This window comes from Oryza glaberrima, chromosome 4, assembly GCF_000147395.1.
Source record: "Oryza glaberrima chromosome 4, OglaRS2, whole genome shotgun sequence".
Lineage (NCBI taxonomy): Eukaryota > Viridiplantae > Streptophyta > Magnoliopsida > Poales > Poaceae > Oryza > Oryza glaberrima.
Genome location: NC_068329.1, coordinates 17,284,329 through 17,301,679, shown reverse-complemented (window position 1 = coordinate 17,301,679; position 17,351 = coordinate 17,284,329). Strand labels below are relative to the sequence as shown.

General features: G+C 46.6%; 2 protein-coding genes across 2 annotated transcripts; both read left to right on the top strand.

Annotated features, from left to right (window-relative positions):
• The first annotated feature begins 2,850 nt into the window (after positions 1–2,850).
• Positions 2,851–4,465, top strand: LOC127769550 (uncharacterized). The gene has a single exon (XM_052295145.1). The coding sequence runs from the start codon at positions 2,996–2,998 to the stop codon at positions 4,181–4,183; it is 1,188 nt and encodes a 395-aa protein (XP_052151105.1). The 5' UTR covers positions 2,851–2,995; the 3' UTR covers positions 4,184–4,465.
• A 7,018-nt stretch (positions 4,466–11,483) lies between these two features.
• Positions 11,484–12,953, top strand: LOC127770047 (momilactone A synthase-like). Its single transcript, XM_052295712.1, has 2 exons — positions 11,484–11,889; positions 12,000–12,953. Exons 1-2 carry the CDS (start codon positions 11,846–11,848, stop codon positions 12,781–12,783), a joined length of 828 nt encoding a protein of 275 aa, XP_052151672.1. The 5' UTR covers positions 11,484–11,845; the 3' UTR covers positions 12,784–12,953.
• Positions 12,954–17,351: the final 4,398 nt, after the last annotated feature.

The window sequence follows — 17,351 nt, the reverse complement described above, 5'->3', positions numbered from 1 at the left end:
CAAGAAATGTTCATTTGGTAGCAACGGAAGGTCTATAGTTCTCCGAGGAAACTGGCCGAGGTATGCACCCGTGCTTATCATTCTTCGTAAAACTGTAATTATTTGTTAAAACTATCCTTTTACTTCAGATGGGTATTTCATAAGACTGCTGCAACAACAACAGCAACAACAGTTGATTTTATCACATATGGGCTCGACTTACCCTGATATAAAGTATTGCATATATAAATGTGTGTATGATATATGGACTCAAAACTTGTCAGGTGAATAATGTAGTAGCTTTTTGATAAAGTCATACACTATTGTTGCAGTTCCGTGAAATATTTAGCTAAAGGTTGTGTTTAGTTGACGCTAAAATTGAAATTTTGGTTGAAATTGGAACGATGTGACGGAAAAGTTGAAAATTTATGTGTGTAGGAAAGTTTTGATGTGATGGAAAAGTTGAAAGTTTGAAGAAAAACTTTGAAACTAAACACGGCCAAAGTTGTACTAAACTAATAGTTTTAGTAAAATAGTTATAGTTATTTGAAATTTATAGTTTTAATAAATACTTGTAGTTATTTGAAATTTACTTTTCGTATGATCTGTTTCCTATCAATTAAAACAAGTTCTATAGTACGGAGTATTAAGTGTTAATTGATGACTGAAGGGCTATCCCATTCTGCTCTAGATCTAGGAACGGTATTCCCTCCGTTTCATAATATAAGACTTTCAGTGTATATGTGTTTAGATTCATTAGCATTTATATGAACGTGGACAATATTAGAAAGTTTTACATTATGAAACGGATGAAGTAAATAGTTAAATGTCCTCAAGTCCCTAACTTTGGAGTCATCCTACACGAATGACAAAAGCAAGATTGTACTCCAATCCATTATCTGTCCGTGCACGAATATACAAAATCCCGTTCACGTAAGGGCAAGTTTTATAAAAGAGAAGGTTGTTGCATCTAATGTTGACCACATCATCAACTAATAAATGTAGAGGTAACATGTACAATATATCACATATATACTAATTCTAATACACTAGCCTCAATGTTTGTTTGCTCAATCTACTCTTCCTCTCTCTCCTTTTGTCTTGAATTTTGTGTAATGGTTGCCTCTTGCATGAGAGGTGGCTGCTTATCTCTCTCATCTCTTCTCTCCTCCACCTCACTATTTTAGCTTATGTGGCACCTAGGAGATTGTGCTTAGATGTCCATAGTATTTGCCCTAATCCCCGTATAGATAGTTCATAAACAAAATCTATATAAAAAATTCCCCAGATTAGTCTCTACCACCATGTCAACGCATCGAGCCGAAATGAGCCGATCTCGAAACCGTGAACCGCTGCTCCCTGGAATCCTGCTGCTTTCAACCTTTTCGTGTCACCTGGAACTAAAAGCCACCACGTATGCAAAAGATCTCTGCCGATCACGAAACCATTCACCGATGCACCGGCTGGCCGCGCCGGGAAGCGCGCGTGGACGCCGGGAGAGCACGGTGGCCACAGCCACAGACACAGCCCGAACCGCACGTACGCAAAACGCAAGCCGCGGATCGGAGAGCGACATGTCCACTGCAACGGTGCATCTCCCCACGCACGCACGCACGCACATGGACGGCTCCTGTTGCGAGCATACTACTAGTAGGAGTAGCATATACAAGTGCCCCTCGTGTAGCATCAGGGGCTCAGAAAACTAACCGAAAAGATGATGATGTGTGTAGAAGTACATGATGTCGACCGATGGGAACCATGTGCCGCACATCCCTTGATGCTGTAGCTGGGTGAGAGGTAGAGACAGAATGGCATGGCGTTGCAATGTGCTGGACCGGAAATTACTCTCGCCAGTCGCCTCTGATGATCCATCGACCACTCATTCAGATATATATTTTTTTGTAATAAAAACTCCATTGGATTAGAAACATGTAGCTAAGCGTACGTGCCACCCTGGACAGAGCTAAAACAAACGATAGATTCCCAGGGAGCATGGTTAAGAGTTACTGTTAAGACCATTAGAATTTGTACAAATCCTGTCTGTTTGTCCCGGGGTCTCGTGGCACCTCAATTTATTAATCACTACCCGTATACTACATCGTGTTTCCATCCTATAGCTCCTTCCATGATGGAGATCAGTTGCTCTTTCAGTAGATTTGAGATCTGTATCCGTGATGAAATCAAATTAGCTAGAGCTGCAAGCTCAATACCTCATGCTAGCACATGCAGCATACGATAGGTAGTACTGATCATGGATGTTGTAGTCTCCCCGAAGACATGTGGCTGTTGTTAAGATATGGCAAGGTTGGATCAGTCATTTCGGCATGGCCATTTGCCCATTTGCACGTAGTAGTAGTAGTAGTAGTAGTAGTAGTAGTAGTATACTCCTACATTAGTACATCGAGTGATCGAGAGAAACGAGCGATATAGATGTGGTCACGGCGCGGCTATCCCATTCTTCTAACTATTTTTCGATCAAGTGGTCACTTACGAGGTAGTAGTAGTAGTAGTAAAACCTGGGTTATAGCGCGGCATAAGATCCGTTGCTAGTATACCATACAGAAAAATTGCGCGCGCCATGTGACAGCGCGCGGCCGCAGCGTGGAGCACCACGCGCGACGCGGGGAGGAGAACGAGAACGCTGCTGCCGCAGCAGCACGCACGCACCCCCACCCCCACCCCCCACGTGCTCTCCTTGTGACGCCCCCCCATCCGCACGAGCCGGACAAAAAGAAGCGGGCGCTGCCACTGGTAGTGGCGCTAAAATAACAAGCCGCTCACCACCACCCCCCTCGCGTCGCGTTCCTCACTCGTCACTCCACACACCCCGCCACATCCGCCTCTGCGCGACTGCGCCCCGTGCCCCCACGCCCTGCACGACCAGCAGCAGATCGAGATCGAGACGGCCTGACCTCTTGTGGTGATGCGGTGGGTCGCGTAGGCGTATCCAAGATCCGGTGGTGCGGAGCTTAGCTTGCGGGGATCGATCGCAGGAGGTGAGGTGACGGGTGTGAGAATGGAGGAGAAAGTGGGGGAGACGGTGGCAGCGGCGGCGGTGGCGGTGGCGCCTGTGGTGGCGGGGGACCAGGACGGAGTGGCGTACTGCAGCGAGCATCCGTACCCGCCTGGCGCGGCTGCGGCGGCTGGGGTGGCAGCCGGCGGCGGCATATGCGCCTTCTGCCTGCAGGAGAAGCTCGGCATGTTGGTGTCTTCGTCCAAGTCCAGCCCTTTCCACCCGCCGCCGGCTTCCGCCTCCTCGTCCACTCCGACCAGCCACGTCGCTGCTGAGTCGTCGTCGTCGTCACTGCCTCTCCACCCTTCCGCCGCCGCCGCGGCGCGCAAGGTGATCCCGGCCTCGGCGGCTGGCGGGCTCAAGAGGAGCAAGTCGGTGGCGCCGCGTCCGGAGGAGACGACGCCGGTGACGGCGCCCGCTCCGTCCGCGGTCACCGCGGACAGCCCGAGGAAGAAGAGCTTCTGGTCCTTCCTCTACTCCTCGTCCTCGTCGTCGAGCGGCGGCCACCAGGGCTCGGCGTCGATGGCCAACGGTGGCGGCGGCGGCGGCGCGTCGGTGAGGAGGAAGTCGGTGTCGGTGGCCTCGGCGTCGTCGGCGTCGCTGGGACGGAGGCTGGAGGCGATAGTGGAGCCGGACAGCCCCGGCCGCCGTAGCGAGGGCTCGTCGTCGTCGTCGTTCGGGAGGAAGGTGGCGCGGTCGCGCTCCGTGGGGTGCGGCAGCCGCAGCTTCTCGGGGGACTTCCTGGAGCGCCTCTCCACCGGCTTCGGCGACTGCGCGCTCCGCCGCGTGGAGTCCCACCGCGAGCCCAAGCCCAAGTCGTCCGCCGGCGCGCTCGCCCACCTGGGCGGCAACCACTCCGCCGCCGGCAACGGCGACGACGACGAGTACGAGTCCACCCAGCAGCACCGCATCAAGTGCGCCGGGTTCTTCGGCGGCCTCGGCGCCGCGCCGCCGCCCACGTCGTCCTCCTACTGGCTGTCCGCTGCCGACGGCGCCACCGCCGCCGCCCCCAGCGCAAGAACCCACGGCGCGCGTAGCCACCGGAGCTGGGCGTGGGCGCTGGCGAGCCCGATGCGAGCGCTGAGGCCGACGAGCTCCTCCTCCAGCAAATCCATCATGGCCGCGCCCCACAACCGCGGCGGCGTCTCCGGCAACGGCGGCATGGCGATGGCCGCGGTGGCGACGAGCTAGCCATCCAACATGCAACAAACACCACCGCACACAAGTCACATCCGGCATGGTCGGTCGATGGCCACCCGAACTACACTCCTCCATAATTTCTTTATTTATTTCGCGCGTGTTGTTATGTGATGTCCATGGTTAAACCCTGCTATGATATGAAATCAATCGATCTCCAGATGAACTTGGCCTTGATTTGTTGATGATCTGTTCGCCACATTTGGGAGTACGTTTTTTTGGGAGATTTTTACTTGTCAGTGACCGAGCGATGAGTTGAAGCAGACAATGCGGCAGCAAGTACTCTCTCCGTCCTTAAAAAAAAAAAAAAAAAAAAAAAAACCTTAAAAAAAAAAAGACATACCGTAGGTTTTCGTGTTCAATTTTGACTATTCGTTTTATATGAAATTTTTTTATAATTTATATTTTTATTCTTGTTAGATGATAAAACATGATTAATATTTTATACGTGACTTGTCTTTGTAATTTTTTTCATAACTTTTTTTAAATAAGACGGACGGTCGGAAACCAGGTTGGACGGAGGGAGTAGACCGTACACGAGGCCACACATGTGCACGTACATGCGTGGGCCGCGTGGGCCGAGCTGTCTCGGCCGTTGCATGTGTGATGGCGATGGGCCGATTAACAAATTCCTCCTCTCTCTCTCTCTCTCTCCCGTAGATCCGGTCAGATTAGCTTAGCACTAGCACCTGCTCATGCTGCCGCCTTGTTAAATTAGAGAAGCAGTGTCTGTGTCTGTGAGTCTGTCACTGCAGCTAGCGTGCCCACAACTGGCACAGGCACAGGCACATGGTGATGGTGGTGGTGCATCTGGCCAACTCAGGCTCAGGGCCACGTGCATGTACGTTCGCTTGTCATTGTGTCACAGAGAGGGTCCCAACTCTCCCAACCCCTCGCGTTGTGCGTTTGCATACGTCGACGATCGCCCAATCGTGTGTGTGTCTGTGTGTATGGGGGGGGGGGGGGGGGGGGGGGGAATAAGGATCCGGTGCAGTTACAGTACAGACTGCAAGTTTAGCAGTTGGGACTGTTTTCCATCGTTGGATCAAGATAATCAACGGTCCAAACAGTGCTACAGTAGTTTTAAACAGTAACTGCTACAGTGTATGCTACAGGAACACACTGTGCGATTTTCTGTAAATAGTATTTAGGAAAGATCTAGGACATCAATTTCTGATCCAATGGTGGTTATAGGACTGCTTAAGTTGCAGGAGCTATAGCTACTGCAGGTGATCCCAATCCGTGTGGGGGGTTGGGGGGGGGGGGGGGGGGGGGGGGGGGTTGGCGAGTGCGGAAGCGCCAGGCGTGTCGTGGTCTGTTTGGTTCACGTCGCGTGCAGTGTGCAGTGTAGCAGCAGTGAGATCGACACGGGGGGCGCGCGTACATGTGCAGGTGCAGCCAAACCAACAGTAGCGCTGTGGCGGCCCGATCGACCGACGCGGACGGAAGCTGGGGTAGGCAGGGGAGAACTGGAGGTGCACAGGGTTAATTGTATGGGTATCACGATGCGTTGAAATGACGTGACGGTCGCGATCTGCTGCTGAAGATGGAACTGAACTGACTGGAGTAGAAAGACCTAACGGCGAGGCAACAGATTTTGTTTGGGGGCACCTAAGGCCTTGTTTAGTTGGACTATTAGAAAGTGAGTTATAAAGGCTGTGTGTTGACGAGTGATACTTATGGACCGGATGAGTTGAGTACTGGGGTACGTTGTTACGAGGCTACATAATACGATATCAAGCAGACAAAAGATAACGATTATACTGGTTCAGGCCCCTTATCAGATAATAGCCCTAGTCTAGTTTATATGGGATTGATGATGATGAGAACAGATTACAAAGCAAGTAGTCGAAATAGATGATACCGACGAGATCGTAGTCGAGGGTTTCGATGAGATCTCCCAGCGACTTGACTCCACGTACTCCGGCTTCGTAAACTAGTGGGTGTGTTGGCAATTGAATTGGATGCCTTGAACCCCTCCCTAGGAGTCCCTTTTATACCGTGGATCATCTTGACCCCCAAGAAAAATATGGGGATATTTGATTCGACACGGTATAACAGAAACTTTACCCCTTCCGAGTAGGATTTTGGAAATCGCTTGACTCGTGGAGATATTTTCCGTGATTTAAAACAAATCCTTAAGAGCGTACATGGAACCAATCTGTGTACATGAAGATATACCTTATTAGTATATTCCATAAGTCCTTATTAGTATATTCCATAAGTCGCGGGATAGAAGATATGCCTTATCCGTAACCCTGACACTGTGTTAGAGTTATGGGTGTAAAGTTTTGGTGTGTCACATCAGATACACGGATACACATTTGAAGTATTAAACGTAGTCTAATAACAAAAATAAATTACAGAATACGCCTGTAAACCTCAAGATTAAACTTAATTAATTTGTCATTAGCAAATGTTTACTATAGCACCATATTATCAAATCATAGCGTAATTAGGCTTAAAAGATTCATGCATGTGTTTAAACGTTTGATGTGATGGGGCAAAAAATAATTTTGCCAGTGGATCTAAGCAACCCCAAAATGTCATTGCAGAGCACAGATAGCCTGCAACAACGATGGCATGACGGGTGTGCCCGATGGCAGAAGAACTCATAGCTCGGGCTTGGACTCTACCTCCCCGTTGAGCTCGGCCTCATGGCTATTCTGGTACAAGTGGGTTTCCCTGGGATTTTTTTTTTCTTCTTACTGATTGGGATTCCACTTCAGTTAAAACCACCATCGAAATCATCCTAGGAGTCATTTGTACTGGTTTTAATAATTCGAGGAGTCGTAACGGTTGAGTGGTTGAATTAGATATTACCTATATTTAAGGGACTTTTATTGGACTTTATTCACAAAAGAAACCAAGGGCTCAGGAACCTAATGGATCTTGACTGATGGCTAGATTAGGCCTGTTTACTCTGTACTGGGCTGCAAACCTACCTGGCACCAAGCATCAAGCAAAAGGAAAAAGTACACCCAAGGTCCCTCAACTTGTCATCGAGATACAAAATCGTCTCCCAACCGCAAAATTAGATATACGACATCCCTCAACTTATAAAACCGTTCACTTTAGATCATTCGGTGGTTTTAAATCCGGTATTGTCTGACGTGGCGGCTGAGTCAGCGTAGGTCCCCATGTGAACCCCACATGTTAGGGTCCACGTCAGCACCTTCTCTCTTTTCCCTCCTCTCTCTCCTCCTCCTCTCTCACATTCTTCTCGTTCTTGTTGCCATCACGGTGCTGCATCTAGATGCAGAGGTTCTCGCCCTGTCCGATGGCGAGCTGCATCTGCAGCTGTGACACCTGGTTCTGCAGGAAGGAGATGGCCCTGACGCAGTCGTAGACTGGGTCCCACATCCGGTCGTTCGCCTCGTACACCAGGCTGCTCACCGTGTCGCCTTGCTGCTGCACCGGCAGCTCCTGCATTGGAAACACGCATCAGACGCAAGCATGCATGCACGGTGGCGGGGTGTTTGACGAAAACAAAACAACGAACACATAGAAAATAGGGAAACCCTGTATTTTATTAAGCATGATTTATTAACATGAATGTTTACAAATACATAAGGGCTCCGGCAGGAGTTCATCTTTTGCCTTCACGAGGAATGCTTAATGGAGAGGTATGCTGACTGGAGATCGCGTGCAGTCCGCTGATTCCCGGCATCGGTCTCAGACGTAACACAAATATTGATGAATCGGCCATTTCATCTCGTTGACATTCGGCCACGATGTTGACGTGTATTTTAAATTTGCACGCCTCGCCCTCATGGCTAGCGTTGTTTTATTTAGCGAATAATGCATGTCTTCAAGAATTGTGAGAATTGCTCCCATCAATCCGGTAGAATTTGGAGAGGAAAAGAATTGCTCCCGTACATGACATGCATGAGGCAAATATGTAACTCTTCTGGCATGAATATAAATATGTATAAATCATGGTTGGTATGATGCCAATAAGACTTAAACTCATTCCAAGTTTATACAAATAAATATCTCATCCAATATTTGATATTAATAATTTAGACGCTCCAACCCTTACGAGGGTCAGGCTCGCCTTGTATTTATTTGCACCCTATATTAATCACTTAATAAAGATGACGTGTGCGTGTGTATGTGCCGCTGGGATACTTATATATCCATGGCTACAAGTTCACAACGCATCCACGATATATTCGTATATGCTTCTCTTTACTTTTCTGTTAACCGGGCCGTGCAACAGCGCAGCACTACGGCCTCATTGTGTTGTTGATGATAAATAGCATATGAAGATTTTGATCGGCTCCTCTGATGTTTCATCACGCCTGCAGCACACACGGATCGACTTGATGATGAACGCCGGCGCAATCATCGCTGGCAATGGTTAATCTCATCGCGAATTGCCGACGATGAAATTTAATCTCTTTTATTTTATAATTTGTCGGCGCTCGGCCATAGTTTCGTCACATATGTGGTGGCCATAGCATTTTTCAGCTTTAGCCAATACATCGCTCGGCCTCGTCGGTCACGAACATAGCATCGATGTTATATTTTTTATCTCCACTCCTCCTTTGTTTTATAATTTGAGGCTCGCTCCCGGCATGTGCACCATAAAAACATGTGTTTTGATTATAAATAATATGAGGATAGTCCAATCCTCAGATTAGACATACCCAAGTTTATGTTTCGAGAAAGCAAATGTGGTTTGATTTCCAGAGCACTTTAATTATTGAGGAGAAAAGAGGTACTCCGATCATCCATAAGAACGGCCGGTTTACCATCAGGGTTGGTAAAATTTATTCATCATACATATCATCTACCACGATCATCTCCACCTGCGACATTGGCTTAATGACGAGAGATGTTTAATCTTCATTTCATGACACGCCTGCTCGCGAACCGTCGGCGAGATTTAATCTTCTAATAGCACCGCCGGCAGATGGATTGCTGTGGTTTCTTCAGGAGCGAGTCGCTCTATTTTTCTCGTCACTGTGTATCTTTTCCCTTCTCCGTCCCCATCATCCTTGCTGGCGTCCTGGGGGTCAACGCTTATATAGGCAACAGCGATGGTAACCAACCTGCCTAATCTCTTCCGAACCTCCTGCGCAAGTTGGTAGTTTAACGCGCTGATCTCTTCTCCCGCACTGCTGCAGATAGAGCCTTGCTTTGCCGTGGATAAAATCTGAGTGCACGTGATAGAGATAATCCTTGATCAACATGTCTAAATGACGGTGGGCCCCACACTTTATATGAGTTGATCGAATTGTTTCTTCTGGAGATAATTTACGAGTGGCAGCAAACCAATTAACGACTGCTAGCACTAGCACTAGTTGATCTCTTCTCTTTTACTAGCGTATATCTCTTCAATTGTGCATCAAACTTAAATTCTATTCGAACCATCATTTTCTATTTGATATATACAACAAAACGAGTCCAATATTGATTATATTCGGATATCGTGTGATAATTGGATTTTTAGGCCACACGTCATAAAGACACCCCTCACATGTATTTACTAAAATTGAGCTGTAAATAGCATTTGCATATGAACTTGATGCCTAATGATTTATTATTTTTTCTGTGAATTTTATAGTACAAAAATTCATCAAACAGTGGGTGCCGCCATTGATGAAGACCATGTACGTGTTCGTGCATATAATTATGTTATTTTATGCATGTGGCAATTTAATTAACAACATAATAACTATATCCATCGATCTTAATTTGTATTTCTGAATGTCGCCGTAGCGTAGCACGGGCAGATTACTAGTATTAAAAGATAATCGAAAAAAGAAAAAAAGAAAATCGAGAAAAAAAAAAGAAGAGAGTAAAGAAAGCAAAAAAAACTGCAAAAAAAAAAGAAAACGAAAAAAATTGCCGCGCGGGGGAGGAGAGCGTGCCAGCTGGACTTTATGGCCTATTCCGTTTTTCATTTGCATACTACATCCGCATTTGTCGAGTTTGAAACATCGTTAGTACAAACCCATTCGTAGGTAGCCAACCCCATTATTCCTCTAATAGCTTATTACTATTCAGCTTCCGTGTGCATTTCACTAAAAAATAAAGGGACCTGACACAGAAAAAAGAGGTTCTCGCACTGTTACACGTGACAATTTTTGGAAAGCGTACGTCCCCTACGTGCTGTAGCTCGACATGCGCGCGCGTACCTCCACCCACGCGTTGGCCAAAATGGCCTCGCCGACTTGTTTGACATCGAAAAGAAAACGAAGGCTGCTATACCCAATCCGATTATCACCGTAATGCATCCGCCCTTAATAAAAAAAAAAGAAAAACTACTCAACACTATTTCGTACACGCGGATAACTGCTATCACTAAATATCTAGTATCTTATCCTCTTTTTTTTTTTCTCTTCCCCTTCCATCTTTCCTCCTCTGTGTGACTACCAACCTCAAGAGCACAGAGACGACAACAGCGGCTAACTGCGCGGGGTGGCGCGTTGAGCATAGAGGACGCTCGGCCCGCTCTTCTTCGCTGGCGCCGCGCGGAGCTACTCCCGCTGGCTCAGGAACGCGCAGCGTGGTGCCAAATCAACGTGCGAGCTCTCGCGCCACCGCCCCCCTCCGTCCATCTGCCTCCCCATGCCGGCGGTGCTGCTCCGCCACTCGCATCCATTTCTTCAATTCCTGCACTCCATTCCACTCTGGCTGATTCCTCCATCCCCTCCCCCAGCTGGCAATGCTTCACCGCCGCTTGCATCCCTTTCTCATGTGTGTTTTTCTCTCTTTTTGATTGATGATTTTCTTTGCTGATTTTTTTTCTGACTTATATGGATAGTATCGATTCCCCTGTCCCATCCTTGTGAATCTCTCCAATTCCACAGGTACCAGGTACTACACACCATGCAGCTAGTGCCATACTGGTATCAGGTATCAGATACTAGGTATCAGGTACTAGTTACTAGGCATCAGGTACTAGATACTAGTTACTAGATATCAGGTACTAGGTACCAGGTACTAGGTATCAGGTATCAGGTATCATGTACCAGCCTGTGTTGTGCTGCTCCGACTGCAGAGGAGCGGTGCCAGCGATGAGGTATCGCACGCGCGATACCAAGGAGAAATCGGATAGGTATCGCGCCTATGGTATATGGTATCAGGTACTAGGAGGGAGCACATCTTCACCACGTGAAATCTTACCTATACAGAAGAAAGGAAAGGAGTTAAAAGGAATCAGATAGATATCGCGATTATAGTACGTGGTACCAGGTACCGGAAGGGAGCACATATTCACCATGTGGAATCTCACCTATAAAAAAAAAAGAAAGGGATGAATCAGTATCATGTAGCAACAAGATCCCGTATAGCTACCCTCTTAAAAAAAAATGGCACACGCCGCTAGCGACGACGTGGGGCGGCCAGTTTTGGCTAAATCTAAATCTAAACAGCTCCTACATTCCGTCAACTACTAAGCAAAATCATATACTCGCACTGTCAGCCTCCACCACAAGGTCCAAGCCGGCGCCGATGCGCCGTGTCATCTTCCGCTGGGAATCTGTCTGTTGGAGATGCCAAACCACACAATTTTCCGTAGTTGTGTAAACTAGCTGATCAGTAGCCGGCTCTACTACTATAAAAGAGATCAAGTCTCAGGCCAAACTAACTTACTCAGAGAGTCGCAGATCGAGAGAGCTAACGATTTCTCATCTCGCGGTGGCCATGGCGGGTAGCAGCTACGGCGACGTTCATGAGTCTGCAAGAAAGTGAGATCACAACGGTTTAATTTTTTTTCCCGCGTGTTGTGTGCGATGCATGAGCTTGTCGGTGATCTTACACGTAACTCTGCCATGTTATCGTGTGTACGTTGGTGTAGGTTGGTGGGCAAGGTGGCGCTGATCACCGGCGGCGCGAGCGGCATCGGGGAGTGCACGGCGCGGCTGTTCGTGAAGCACGGGGCGCAAGTCGTGGTCGCCGACATCCAGGACGAGGCGGGGGCGCGGCTGTGCGCCGAGCTCGGGAGCGCCACCGCCAGCTACGTGCGGTGCAACGTGACGAGCGAGGACGACGTCGCGGCCGCGGTGGACCACGCCGTGGCGAGGTACGGGAAGCTGGACGTCATGTTCAACAACGCCGGGATCGGCGGCGCGGCGTGCCACAGCATCCTGGACAGCACCAAGGCCGACTTTGACCGCGTGCTGGCCGTGAACCTGACGGGCCCGTTCCTGGGCACGAAGCACGCGGCGCGGGTGATGGTGGCCGCGGGGCGCGGCGGGTGCATCATCGGGACGGCGAGCCTCGCGTCGGCGGTGGCCGGCACGGCGTCGCACGCGTACACGTGCGCCAAGCGCGCGCTGGTGGGGCTGACGGAGAACGCGGCGGCGGAGCTGGGCCGCCACGGGATCCGCGTCAACTGCGTGTCGCCCGCCGCGGCGGCGACGCCGCTGGCCACGGGGTACGTGGGCCTGGAGGGGGAGGCGTTCGAGGCCGCCATGGAGGCCGTGGCCAACCTCAAGGGCGTGCGCCTCCGCGTGGAGGACATCGCCGCCGCCGTGCTGTTCCTCGCCAGCGACGACGCGCGCTACGTCAGCGGCCACAACCTGCTCATCGACGGCGGCTGCTCCATCGTCAACCCGTCCTTTGGCATCTTCAAGGACTGAGACGATCGATCGGCTGGCCATGCATTGACAAAGATCGATCGACGCTGTCACGTTAGGCTTGTGTCACGATCGACGCTGTCACAGTTTATGTTTGACTTATGTTTTTAATTTTTTTAAAAAATAAATTGTAAAAGGATGGACGATTAAAATTGAACACGAAAATTTATATATACGTTTATTATGGGACGGCGAGAATACTCCCCACGTCCCAAAAAACCAACCTATTACTAGATATGACACATCATAATACTACGAATTAGGATATACATATATCCAGATTCATAGTACTAGAATATGTCATATCTAGTCCTAGATTCGTTTTTATAGGATGGAAGGAATATTGTTTTCTTAAATAAACGTGTACTCTCTCCGTCCTATAAAAACCAACCTAGTACCAGATGTGACACATTCTATTACTATGAATATGGACATATATCCTAGTACTAAGTCCAGATTCGTAGTAGTAGGATATGTCCCATTCGGTGTTAGATTCGTTTTTTATGGGACGGAGGGAGTACGATCGACTGAGTTCGGGCCTGTTTAGATCTCACCCCAAAATTTTTCACCTTGCCACATCAAACGTTTGAACACCTGTATAAAGTATTAAATATAGGCTAAAAACAACTAATTGCACAGATTGAGACTAATTTGCGAGACGAATCTTTTAAGCCTGATTGCTCCATAATTTGATAATGTGGTGCTACAGTAAACATTTGCTAGTGGCAGATTAATTAGGCTTAATAAATTTCTCGTGGTTTACTGACGGATTATGTAACTAATTTTTTTATTAATGCCCGAACACTCCATATGACACCCTATATAATAACTGATGTGAGACGTCAAAACTTTACACTCCTTGGTTGGTTGCCGGCTGGCGGCTGCAGCCTGCACCAGACTTCTGTCTCGTACTAGTACTCTCATGTCGTCGTGTGTGACCAATTAATGCGGCCACATGTCACCTACCTACATCACATGCCAATTGATGTTGTTTGGCCGTAGTATTTCAGAAAATCTACTGTACAGTATCCCGTAGACACGGGATAAGTGGATAACGTTTTACTCTTATCCAATCCCACTCTTTTTTTTTTCTCTCTTCCAGATCCCACTCTGATGATAGAGCGGCCCTAAAAATAAATCTAGAGTACTATGCCCTCCTCACTGCTAGATCTAGAGCGAGTGGGCAACACCAATCTCATGGCCTCCTCTGTCTCATGGCCACCTCCTCCGTCTCATGCTTTTGAGGCATGGTGGCACCCACTGGATCTAGCTCTCATGGCGGCGGGGGCGACTTGGAAGAAGCAAGGTTATCAGGAACTGGGAGGATGAGGCCCAACGTGTGCTCCTCAGCCTCCTCCTTCAACGTGCGTTGTTGATGGTGATGAAGGGGCAACGTGATGGTGAGCCATCATGCTCCTCGCCCGATTGTGTGCAGGTATGTCTACAATGTATCATCAGCAGCCGGTACTCGTAGGTATCATGCCTGATACCTGTGGTATCGCGGACCGGTACCCCGTATCATGCCTGGTACCTATGAATATCACGATTGATAACTAGGTATCAGGCCTGATACCTGTAGGTATCAGGCTTGGTACCTGGGTATCATGGTTAGGTGTTAGACCTGGTACCCGTAGGTATCAGACCTGCTACCTGCTACCTGGGTATCATGGTTAGGTGTCAAACCTGGTACCCGTAGGTATCATGGTTGGTACTCACACGTATCAGTCCTGGTACTTAGGTATCAAGGCTAGGGCTGGCACCTGCAAAGTATCAACTATCAACGCTTCCTCTCCTCTTTTCCCTTCCCCTCGGCTCAACTCTCGTTCCTTGCTGTTGTGACCAGTATCGTTGCCTACGACACTACCGGCACTAGCTCAAGGCGTGGGGGGTGCGAGCACATGGAAGTTGGGGGAGGGGGATAATGCTAGACTTACGGGGAGGAAGCTGATACGCTAACCTATATAAAGTATCCCGTTCTCTAGCAGCCCTCGTAGTATTTTGGGTTAAGTTACGTTATACTAGTATGGTAATTAAACAAGAAATGGAAAAAGCTATAATATGTATGGTCAAATTGCAACCTCCAGATTTCAGACCGCACTACCCACGGTGTGTTCGTTCGAGAAATTCGGTTGAGTAAAACACTAACTTCATGAGAATGTATACGATGAAAACATGTTAAGTGTTAGAAACTTATAAAAATCATACCTAAAAGTTTTGTAAATTTATAAAAATAATTAAAATAGGTGTATATATGAAATATATTCTCACCAAATTTTAAGTTCAAACTCAACTTTATTTGGGAGTAACAAAACAAGAAAAATTGGTTGAATAGTAAGATGACACTATTTATCTGAAATTTGCTATTTTTGCTTCTCTCGAATGAAGTTGAGTTTGGGCTTGGAGTTTGGTGAGAATGTATTTCATATATACACATATCTCTCATTTTTTTTCAAGAATTTACAAAACTTTTAGGTATGATTTTCCTGAGTTTTTAACACTTAGCTCATTTTCATCGATCGCCGAGGATCAATTTGTATTTTTTAAAAAAACTAACCTACTTATAATAAAAAAAATATCTAGTTGACTAGTTGTAATTAAAAATATTTACAAATAGGTCCTCGATGTCAGTGTCATTGACATTAAAGACCTATTTGTAAATATTTTTTTTATTACAAATAGGTCATTTTCTGCTACAAATAGGTCCATTTAATTTGTTTGCCATGGTCCCTCTTCATATTAGCGACTTAACTTTCACCGAGAGGTGAGAGAGATTGGCGCCGTCATATTGTACCACGGCGCCAACGACGTTGACACCACGAAAAGAATCCATTTATATAATAAGTTTTCTGGATCTATTTATAGAATAAGTTTTTTCAAAAGTACTAGGCTGTGTTCGGGAGTCCCTAGCACGGAAAACAGAGCCACGATTAGCACGTGATTAATTAAGTATTTGCTATTTTTTTAAAAAAATAGATTAATATGATTTTTTAAGCAATTTTTGTATATAATTTTTTTTTCAAAAAACACATTTTTTAGCAGTTTGAAAAGCGTGCACGCGGAAAACGAGGGAGGGAAGTTGGGAACCGGAGGTAAAGAATGCAGCCTAAGTTGAAAAATCCAGATCCAATTCGTACCGGAGGTAAAGAACGCAACCTAAGTTGAAAAAAATCGTACCGGAGGTAAAGAACGCAACCTAAGTTGAAAAAATTCGTACCTATTAAGTTGCATGCACCAGCCAGTTGCACCTAAAATCCTAAGCTGATAGGGAAAGGTGGGCAATTCACTTTATACACTCCAACACTCCCCTTCACGCAAGTTGCAATTATTTTATTTAATTACGCGCCAGCCAGAATTCGAACTCGAGACCTCTGGCTCTGATACCATATTAAGTTGCATGTACTGACCAGTTCAACCCAAAAGCTTAAGCTGATAGGGAAAGACGGACAATTCATTCCAACGGTACCTACGAACTCTCCAAGTATCGCTGTACAATTGGATAAAGAGACCTAATTGTTGAAGATATGCATATCTAATTATAATTGGACCATTGGCCCTTATTTGTTTGAGCTGGCCCAGACAATTTTAAATTCAAGAACAAAAGTAACTTTTCTTTGATTATTACTATATAAAATATGTTTGAAAAAACGACTACACACGTAGCAGTTGCATCCCAAACCCATATATTACCAGTATATGTACTGTTCCCCAACACATGATAATATATAGAGGACTAATGATAAATCAGTTAACCTCACTGAATTGTTACTAAAAATGTACCTGCGTGGGCACTACCTCCGCTCCATTTCAAAATAAACAACCCTATATTATCTATTAAAATTTGAATTCTAGTATCTCAAAGTACTTCACAGCTGTTGTGCATACCAGAACATAATTAATTCGATCAAGTATTTTTCTTTCATTACCTTTTATTTATCAACAATGTTTTTAGACGATATAATTACAAATATACTTAATTATTCTTTCAGTGGTATGAAACATACCAATCGGTAACAAGACGTCTATAGTGATTTCGTGAATCTCTAGATATGCAGGTCTTTTCAAATGTGCTCACATCAATAGGACATTTGTACGTGTATGAGTTTATAGAGGTGAGTATGAATATATTTATATAAGCGCTTGTGTTTGTATTATGATTTAAAAAATTATAAAATCCTACACTAAAATTACTTTTCGTTTTTAACGTGTCTTCGGCTTATAAACCGCACCCGTTAAAGCTGCCCCGTAAGCCAGCCCAGCGTATCCAAAACAACATGCAAAGGAGGAAATAAGTCTATTTTGATTCCCACAACTCATGCCTCTAGTTGAATTGCATTTCTCAACCATAAAATCGGGTATAACTCATCCCCCAACTTCTAAAACTGTTGCAAATCGACTCCCCCGGTGGTTTCGGACTACGTGGCGGATTGACTTGGTCTTTATCCTACGTGGAATCGACGTGGCGCATGCATGGCACTAAAATAAAAACAAATCTAAATGGACCCACATGTAAGTGCGTAAAACAATACAAAAAATTTTGGGCCCACGTGTCAGCTACCCTTTCTCCTCCCTCT

Coding starts and splice junctions, on each gene's coding strand:
- LOC127769550 (XM_052295145.1), top strand. CDS start 2,996: ATGGAGGAGAAAGTGGGGGAGACGGTGGCAGCGGCGGCGGTGGCGGTG.
- LOC127770047 (XM_052295712.1), top strand. CDS start 11,846: ATGGCGGGTAGCAGCTACGGCGACGTTCATGAGTCTGCAAGAAA. Junction 11,890..11,999: donor GTTCATGAGTCTGCAAGAAA/GTGAGATCACAA, acceptor ACGTTGGTGTAG/GTTGGTGGGCAAGGTGGCGC.